The sequence below is a fragment of the Varroa destructor genome, unplaced genomic scaffold, assembly GCF_002443255.2.
Source record: "Varroa destructor unplaced genomic scaffold, Vdes_3.0 BEIS01000007.1, whole genome shotgun sequence".
NCBI classification, from domain to species: domain Eukaryota; kingdom Metazoa; phylum Arthropoda; class Arachnida; order Mesostigmata; family Varroidae; genus Varroa; species Varroa destructor.
In genome coordinates this window covers 671,539-681,888 of record NW_019211460.1, presented here as the reverse complement: position 1 = coordinate 681,888, position 10,350 = coordinate 671,539, and the positions used below count along the sequence as shown (strand labels likewise).

The following is a 10,350-nucleotide window of genomic DNA, read 5'->3' as shown; positions in this document are numbered from 1 at the left end:
ATATATCTTCTCTGTTTATTTATCTACGATCAGATTTTCAAAGTACTATAGTACCTTGTGCCGCTGACCGGATTGCTTCAGCATGCCGTGCAGTCATATTCGACTGAACGTATCATTTAATCAGAAATAATATATAGGTTTATAGATAAAGAAATTAAAGCCAAAGGTAATGAGTGTAAGTTACGCAAGGGACGATTGGCAAACCTGAACAGAATAGATAAAATACATAAATTCAGCTAGATGCATTTAGAAAAACAATTTTCTATAACACCATAACTTAGGCATACTATAGAGGCCACTGAAGTTAAAAAAAAAAAAGTGAATTATATGTAGAAAGTTCCTATACTACGAGCTTCAATGATGTTTCCTTACCTGTATAGTCATATTGATCATAGTAGTAATAATAATAATAATAGTCTTGTTATCTAGCTTACCTTTAGACACATGTCAACACTCAGCTGATTTAGTCACTTAATTCAGGGAAACGTCCATAATGGCGGACTTCATAGCATATCCTTCTGACAATCTTCACTAGTCTTTTGCATAGTATAATGGTTATTCTGACGCGATTTCCGACTTTGAATAGAGTGACTAAACCTTATTGCCGCATTTTGTCAGACAAAAACATACGCGCACTCCTTCCTTTAATCTGGACTAAAAAGTCAGCTGAATAATTCGATATTTTAAAATCGGTATGGTTTTGTATGGCCTCGTGAAGTACGATTGCCCTCATGCAGATGAGAGGACAGCAGCGGGAAACACCTAAATAAGACGAAGTGAACCGCCTATCCATTGAAGCTTTTTTTTGAAGTCTCGTTAACTATGCACCGTTATTGAAGCTCAAGTTCACGGCACACGAGAAGCGTGTAAACATTTTTTTAATTCGGACTTTGCAATAAGTTACTTTTTTTTTTTTTAACTTATATTCAACAAATAAAGAGGGAATTATGAAAACTATTTATCCCACGAACTGGTACTGCCTTCGTACATTAGGACGTGGTTTTTAGGGATAAACTATGTCACGTTGTGGATATTATATTCGACATAGGCTATATGCTACGCTATGTTCTCCTCAGACAGATAAATACATCGGTAACTATTAAACTCAACCCGCATATTTTCCTCATAGGAGCACAAAGAGAAGTCTCGTTTGGCATATGCACCAGTCATTTTGTGCGCCCCTGAAACTTCGTTCACATGCCCAGGAGCTATATGTAATATTGTTCCCTGTTGGGCAAGCATACTGCTAATGTAGACATATCTAGGCGTCACGCAAGAGATATCCAATAACCTAAAACAAAATACTTCTTGCCTTTTGTAAATGTGAATACCAAGATGTCACTGCCAATTTTATGGCAGCGGTGAAGGGTAACAAATAATGGGTTTGATCGTCTCAAACAATGAGGAGAGATACAAATCTTTAACTGTTATAGATAACTCATCCATAATGAGTCGACGACTGCGGGGTCTGGTGGCCTGTGGGGGTAAGTTTGTTCTTCATTCGTTACGTCTTAGCTAAGACGACGAACTATTCTAGAGTCGTGCAATTGATAAAAGTACATTTTAACGACTGGATGTTTTAGTTAAAAGCAGGACAAGCAGGCCTAAGATATATAACAAAATCTAGCAGTAGGTAGAAAAGTAGGCGTACGGTAGAAAACACCAAAACACGGCATAAGATGGAGAGATGATATTTTAGCTTTTCAAGAAACCTACAAGGTACTCTTGCCCTAAAAGCTGCCTGTGAAAGAGCAAAAAATCATCGGGGCCAACTTCGGGGGAATGCAAGTAGCCCTGCGAAAAAAATTCCCATTTCTGGAAAAGGAAAAGTAACAAACCGCACGTGTATTTGTCGATGCGAAGATCTAGATAATGGACCGCTAAATTATCAGCGGGAATCAGTCAGGGCTGGACAGCAACGTTGGTAAATCGAATACCTTTTTAACTCTGCAAAAAAGATGGCCGAATCTTTGTTAAAATGTTTATATTTTTCTTCGCTATATTTGAGGTCTTAATGTGATTTCTTCCCTATTAAATGACGAAAGAGACCGATTGTCTTTTAGAATTTTCTGTCATCTGCTCCAGTGGTAATTCCTCTAATGTTCTTCACTTCGTTCAGTATCTGAGCAGCGAGGAATTGTCCTGATCCGTGATCTGAATATCATTCTGTAACTCACATATCACTCAACTGTTTTATTACTCTCAGTGACAGACCTATTGTTCCCTGCGAACTCGCCCGAAAAGAGCTACAGCTCATCGCAATTGCCAGCAGAGCTTAGTAGCACCGTTTGTTTTGCCGATCGAAGGAGACACGCGTGGCTGCGTGCGGGTTGTCCTTCATCCGTGTGGGCGTCACGGCCGTAGTAGTGGTCGAAACGGTCGACAATTGGCAGTCATCGAATTAAAACTTGTTCGTCAAAATTATTCGTAGTGTCGTAGATTTGAGCCAAGTGCTTGTAAGTTTTTCGACGCTGCTACATTTAACGGCATTGTGTCTTGCAATCCAACTTTAACTTCGGCGTCTGGCTGGAACTTAGTTTCTTGCTAACGCAGTCCGCCGGAAACAGCTGTACTCTGTCACGTTTCGCCATCTTTACAATTCTGACCATTAATTGGACGTCTGCATCGCATAAATTTTGCTGAATTAAGGTCGATTTAGGTGATATAATTTGAGTGAGGAGCTTTGGAGAGGGATATGTATGGCTCTTAAGCAGGTATATATTACAGCGCCCTTAAACAGCGGACCAATCCACTGTTTTTTTTTGCGCCAAGTGGAATTACATCATTGTTTCTAATATAATCGAAATAAGGCTGCAGGTACGGTAGACTTCGAAAGTGTTCGCGTTTGACCATCAGGGGAATTCTAAAAAGATGTATTTATGGTGTCAATCTCAGGGGAAATACACTCTTACTTCATCTAAAGGATAATGTAAATACCCTTTCTTTTTTTGTTTTTTTTTTTTTTTTTACTATGTTATTTTCTAAGTCACTAAAGATAGTTTAAGGGAAGTAGATCTTCCACCGTTTGTATAGCTTACGCGGTAGCTTACACACTGTAGAATCGAAGTAAAGACGAGAATTATCACTAGAATCTCTTGTAAACCAAGGGCGTTGAATTGCGATAGGGCTCCAAATTATGCCTATTGAATCTTGTGAAGACAGAAGCCATTGGTAAATATGAAGGTGAAGAACTGAATTTCGAAAACGTTATCGTTTACAAACACGTGAGGTAAAAAATAGACAATTGAATTTCGATATTATATACCCTCTACGCTAACGAACGTAATTGAGACTTCTTTTTATATTAATTGCGCTAGTTAGTTTTACTTGTAAAAAGGCAAGCAAAGGCTATGTTCTTGAGAAGAAACTTATGAAGGTAAGTGATACGTTTATAAGTTGTTCCGAACACTCCATACTCATATATATGTATGCTTTTATTAGGCGGATCGATTAGATTCATATAGTTGAAAGGCAGTATGGTTTATTTGCGATTTTGGTTTACTCAGCCGACTCGAATCCCACAGGGAGAAATCTATTAGTTAGTTATATCGCAATCAGTAGTTCTAGTTAACTTGCCGTAAATCCATGTTTTTTTTTTTCCATTAACTAATAACGATATATTTAATTCTGATGTCGCTCATATCCGTTTTTATGTAGGCCGGAGTAGCTTGGGGCGTAATCGAAACAGAGGCGGCAACACTTTTTACAGCGTCCATTCACGTTGCGCAGCAGATCAATCAGGGCGGTGACAATGCCAAATACCTCCCTGGAACAGTTCGACCCCTCGTTTTGACTCGGCGAATCTGAGCTGATGAAAGATTCGGTAAGAGCTACTCTGTTCGCGCCTGTCACATTTTACTTAAGCGCATAATTTTTTTTGTAATTATACATTTATACAGCGTACTATATGTTCCTATATGATTATCTATTTACGTTATGTAAGGTTTGATGGAACTTGGAGTTTTGCAGTATTAACTATTTGGGCTGCGACGCCCAAATACGGATATAGAGATATGTAACTTTTAGCACCTGTCATAAACTTGGCACCAGTTTAAATAAAGAAGATACGGGAATTATTAGCGCAACTTACGCAACGTTTCTTGTCGCTATGCTAACTTTCTACCCCCTATTGCTTGCTTTATGTGGTTAGCCATTTCACCAATGACACGGGTTTTCATGTTAATACCACTATTATTCATCTCACTCCCGTATAATGTTTGTTTCCAGTTTTGCAGTACTATTTGATAGCGTTGCATGAAATAGTCAGTGTCCAAAAATTACCATCGGACAGAGTAATCAAAGCGAACGATTGACGTGAAATTTCTGACTTGCGCTACTTGCTCTGCACGACCGCGTGTCCTTTGAAAAGTCAGAGAGCAGACGTTGATTCGAATCAACAAATAGGCCACAAAAAACCGCCGTAGGACGGTGCTTTCTGTTTGTCCTCTGTTTGGAGTTCTCTGAGCTTAACAAGACGACTGTCCCCCTTGACGTTTATATTCAGCAGGACACAGGCAGAACGCAGTAGGTATTCGGCTTAAGTAATAGTCGCAGGCTGCCACCTGACGTTTATCGTATCAGATTCTATTGGGACCTATCAGCTGTATAATCGTAGATACAATGTCTACAAGCTATGTGCTTATATTTGTCGTTCGGGGTAGCTAGTTAGATTGTACTTTGAAATGTGTTGGTATAAGAAATCAATATATGCGCCTAGAGTGTTGGACGGCAATCTGTATTCCGAAACAGTTTTACGTAATGTACGACTGCATTTGGTGCCCAGGCCTGTTAATAATAATTCTTGAAGGAACAGAGATGTGTTCTCAACATGCACCATTGTAAAATTACGCCCAGTAACCTGCTTATAGCTCGGCAATACAGGAACAGAGGAACAGCATTGGGGTGCCTCTGTTACAAGCGTATGGCGCCCATGTGCTACCTCCTCACTGCGATGAACTATGCTACTTTAATGCGTGTGAACTAAAAGGTACTCCAACGGGCAAAAGACTCTTTTCCTATATATATATATATATATATATACCGTTGATGACATATACACTGTCCAAGTGATATTCAAGCATGCGAACATGCATTTATCTTTATTTCGAAGATGTCTGTAAATACTGTAACCAGAGTACCTCGAGTACCTTTAGTGCTTCAAAACTATATATGCTATATGGATACTAAGCGATATCACAATCAATTTCATTAATTAAACGACAACCTAACTTTTGGAAGATTTACATGGAAATCTTGCCTGCGAACGCTAGGCCTCATTTCTCACACGGTTCTGTAAGCCAGGGCCATTCAGCTGCAGAAGTGCCCAGTACTATTATGCGCTCCTCTTTATTTTTGCTCTTCATTGGTCAATTCAATACTGTTTTGCTTTAATACGTATGTTCGCTTTCAGCTTATGAAGTTGACACGGTATCCGCTATCAGGGGCAACAATGTAAAAATTCAGTCAAACGAAGGCGCCGACCTCCTCGTGGGTCTAGACAAGTCATCCCTGGCTTGACTGTGCTGCAATGTGCTGATAACAGTTTATAGTGGTATCTAACTTGTCTCGTTCACGTGTGGAAAACGCCCATATAGGTACGCTGCCTAGCCTGGAAAAAGTCATTTAAGAATAAGGAGCCTAAAATTATGAAGGAAATGTGTTGCGTTACGTGCGGAAGCATGCTTAATAAAGTTAAGCTTAACGTATTGTTGGAACGTGCTAATCAGATCTTCGCTATGCTGCTATTTCAAGCGATAAAGTTCGCAACTTAGATAACAGGGTGATTTGCAGAAAAAGCTTATCTTATAAGAGATATCTTCTAAGAATGGATGGATTGTTGATTGGTTACTCACACAGGCATATGTATGCACGACAGGATAAAAACAACCTAATCGATGAAGTAGTCGTAGAAAAACTGGATTCAAGTTAAGATAGATTCTACAATCGTAACCAACGAACGAATTTGGGATATCTAGCTTAGATCTTTTCCTTGTATTCGTTCGTTTGATTTTAGTATCAATGTTCCTCTAGATTTTTTACCTATTAATCAGGCCGAACCTGAGACCGCTTTAGTGTCGTAAAGATGTCTCAATACACTATTGTATGCTATTATATAGCTATTATATAACATATATATAGTGCTGTGAAAAACATGCATATACATAAGTAATAGTTCCAAGTTCTAGTTGTAATACTGAGCTGGGTCATTTGTTTACTAGTTGAACCATTGTGGATCGAATTGATTTTTGGATAATGCTAAATGTGTCGACAATTGACAAGAAAAATCCCGGTTGACAAGATTGACAAGAAACCGAAATAGCGGTTTCGGACAATGGTAAAATTCTCAAGACGTTATGTCAACATTGCACAGCATAACCTAACCTTTGTCATAATAAAGGTGTCAATTGAATTCCGGTTTTCTAATTAAAGTTCATCTGTCTTCTAAGTTTTCATTGACACACTTTATAAATTTCCAAACGTAAAAACTCAAGTTTTCAATTCTGTCACAAAAATGAACCATTTTAAGTTAGCGAAAACTTCCTAGAATAAACCTCTCATAGATATCCGTCGTCGAATCGAGTTAGCGAAAAAAATACGAATTTTTAAGGCGAAATTGTACTAGCCCACAAAAAATTAGATCGAAGTGATCGCTAGGCATAGGCTGCTTTAGAGGGCTATACACACGTAGATGTAGACCTTGGTTAGTCTATATTGACCGTCGTGATATTTTTTTGTTATTATATATTTACTGGTTAATTACAGTGCGGGCCTTCGACTTCGGACTGAAAATGCCTAATTTTATGTTATAATTTTATCATCATTTAAGTAAAATTTTTCGCCCGATGTTGGGCTGAACAAGTATGAACGTCGTCTTTGCAACCAAGATCAAACTTGGTCCCCATCACTGCCGCACGTATGACAAATGCCCCCCCCCGGCAAAAAAACATTGTTTTGGAGAATTCATGAATAGTTCTTTTTCTGTCCCCCAAGCGATGTTAACCCTTTTTTGCGTTTTTAACAAGTCTAACAATTATAGATTCTTTTTTTTCTTTTTTTTTTTAATCTTTATACGATACTTATCTGTTATAAGTGAAACAGTGCTTATCGATATAATATTCACAAGTTTAGGTAAACATTCATAGAGAGTACCTAGCAATTGTTCGTATTGTATAGAAAACACAAATGGCATCTGATCGATAGCGTTCGAACTCCTGATCGTAATCATCCAGTACCTCGCGGAACTATATAACCGATAGTTTCCAAACCATAGTGGGCAAACCAATTTGAAGCCATTGAAATCTATTTACATAACTGACTAAACTAAAACCTTGTACAAGTCAGAAGCTCTGTTTTGCCGGTGGGCAATTGTTATTGATTTTGATTTATTAGCTGGATGCGTGTAAACTTATCAATCGGAATTTACCTCGCGTCCGCTTGTATTGTCCCTGGAGAAGACTCATTGTTCAGGCGCCACGGCAAAAGTAGAACGATTAATGAGGCATCAATTATCTTATGATTAATTCATAGACGTTTTTTATAACCTTCGTACCTAGTTTGTCCTTCATCCGATAAGAATATATTAAACACATGCCTTATTATTATATTAAACATGCGCGCCTTTGCCTTATGATTTGGATGACTTAAAGGACACGTTAGAGCTGAGACGTTTAAGAAAGGGGAAGAAAGAATCTACCCTCGCCTGAAGCAAAGCCCTCACTGAAGTGTTTCTGACTGAATATAAGAGCACGTTTACGTTTCACAGAGTCGATTAAAAAGAAGTAATAAAAAAGATTAATCTTTTTTATTAACAGGTCTCAGAATCAGTATTTCAGGTAGCTTCACCCAGGCGAAAAAGGTAAATAGAAGAAAATTTGGCACACATTTTTTTTATTCTAAAAGCAAATTATTTTTCTAAATGACACCAATTTCGGACATGAACGGCAAAGGCTCGTTGCATCCCTTTATTCAGGAGTACTTTAGGAAGGCCTGCCGCATTTTTTTGCCTGAATGAACCTATCAGCGATTTTAAGGTATAATGTTTATATTAGAAAAGTAGTTTCAAGAAAATATACATAGACAAGTCCGTATTTGGTGGGCTTCGATTTAACTGAGTAAACTTTTCGTTGTTTAAAATTAGGGGTCATGCGCGTGATGATGCCAAGTTTTTAGAATGCTAGTAATTGAAATCATTTAACTTCACAGATGACTGGATTACCAACATTCGGGACCATTTTCGGTGCTACACGCTTAACAAAATGGTTGATTTCACTTTTAGTTTTCGTTGCTGCTCCGGCTGAATCTGGCCTAAGGAAAAAACTGCTTAAAGGCGCACTCGCCTTAGGAGCCGTTGGCCTTGGGAGGCTTTCTCAAGTATGTATAAATAATTAGGTTCTTACTTACAAAAAAAAAGATAACATTTTATCATAGGCTGTCTAAGTTTGGAAAAATTTCTAAAGACGCCATTGTAACGCTTTGCGCGCAAACAATCCAGACCACTTCTTATACAACATTTGTGCTGATACATGCATCTATTACGAACAAGCTAACACAATTAATGGCAACCCTTTTATCTTTTATTATATTTAAACTTCAGGTTCATCCCGCGTTAGCGATGCAGGATGTCTGGCACCGTCGATATTACGGAGGGCATCGCCGTTATCGACCAGGGTACAGAGAGGGTTTCGGTCACACAGACCATTTTAATTATTTTTACTGAAAGCGCTTTACTAGACTCAACTATACAGTACAATAGTTAGCGCAATGTCTCTTTACGCTGTGTTTATACTTGCCAATTGCTTTTCGAAGGTCATGCCTTTTGGTTTTTACGGAAAAATACACACGGAAAATACATGGTTTTCTATCGATATTCTTCGCCAGACGCTGTACGTCTTACTACGATAACCTTTATATTAGTCTACGTAACGATATAGTGCCTATAAATGTAGGAATTTTTAAGCGTTTATATGCTAAATGTCCATAGAAGTTTCGCATTGCCTAGGGGCTGAGGTTCGTTTTAATTGTTGTGCGACTTCATGTTCTAAGTAGATAGTGGCAAAAATCGACAACCGTTACGGGGCTTAGAGATATACTCTATCTATGTTGGCTTGTTCGTGAGATAAATTTTACGCTATTTGTGGTCGAGATCGGAAGTAATAACGGGAAAAAAGATTCGTTTATGTAGATGGACTTTGACATATCGTGCACACAATTGAAAGCTCCTCTATACGTATAGAAATGTGTGTGTTTCTAAGCTTCATGGTAGTTTGTTTGTATTTTTATCTTCATTGTGTGTGTTTAAAACATATGTGGTACATTACACATTTTGACTGCTGTTGTAATTTACATCTTGCCCTCGATATAACTTGATATACTAATATAGGTATTCGATAATGTTTTTATAGGGAAGATGGCTTTTCACAATTGTCAAAGGTAAATTAGAATTTGAGTTATAGATAGCGTTGAGCTCTTCTACAAATGACTGCATATATTTGTATAAATAAAACTGGCTTTCTTTAATTTTCTTAAATTCTGATAACGGAGAAAATCATAAATTTGACTTTTGGGAACAAATGACGCCCGCCCACGAAGATCATCAATCATCCAGATGCACACGAAAAGATAAAAAAAAAACGGCCATTAATTAACGGCTCGGATGATGAAGTACTTTTTTTTTTTTTTTTTTTTTTTTTTTTTATACATAAGATGATTTTCAATGGTTTGACAACAACTGCAATGACAAAGACCACATTAATTACTCTAGAATAAAAGTTGTTACGAATAGGTTTTACCGAAAGTATTTTACAGGCCCCTTGTCGGTCAGAGACTATGCATTATAAATCCGTTTTATTTCATCGATGATTTCGATTGTTTATGGTACTTATGGGGCGCCGTTATACAGCTCAGTTGAAATAGGGTCCCATGAAACAACATTTTCCTGCTCAAGTTACGAGTGAGAGACTTGTGAATCGGTTCCTATCGATTGAGGTACTATTTATTTTAGTATATTTTGTTGTCAGAACATACTTCGGTACCTTCTGAGGCAGCAACGAAACGCTTGCGCGGGAAATGTCGAGCTTTCGACTCAAAGGTATAATCATCTAGCTGAAATCTTATCGTGTTTTTGTTCTAGATATTAGGATTCCGAATTATATTGAAAAGTTTATGTACACTGAAGAAAGCAATTTAAAATTAGTATTATAATTTTATTGCTCTGTCTACGTGTCGAGGGGTTTTAGCGCAAAAAAAAAAAAAACTAATAGCGGAAGCAGTAAATTTATAAATTTGGATAATTTATGATCTTCACGAATATGAAGTATAATACTGACTATAACGACGATCCGGGTGAAAATT

The 10,350-nt window shown here is 37.7% G+C and overlaps 1 protein-coding gene across 9 annotated transcripts in view; it reads left to right on the top strand.

Moving 5' to 3' along the window:
- LOC147754168 (uncharacterized) overlaps positions 1–9,535 on the top strand; it is a 30,897-nt gene extending 21,362 nt beyond the window's left edge. For 2 of the 9 annotated variants that reach the window (XM_086975681.1, XM_086975679.1), the window contains 3 exons: positions 3,658–3,823; positions 8,203–8,370; positions 8,594–9,535. In XM_086975681.1, the coding sequence (XP_086831807.1) occupies positions 3,812–3,823; positions 8,203–8,370; positions 8,594–8,716 (303 nt within the window). In that variant the 5' untranslated portion in view covers positions 3,658–3,811 and the 3' untranslated portion in view covers positions 8,717–9,535. Of the gene's footprint in view, positions 1–3,657; positions 3,824–5,410; positions 5,595–7,811; positions 7,856–8,202; positions 8,371–8,593 lie in introns of all 9 variants that reach the window. The other 7 variants (XR_015317649.1, XR_015317647.1, XR_015317653.1 and 4 more) reach the window with 7 other exon arrangements.
- Positions 9,536–10,350: the final 815 nt, after the last annotated feature.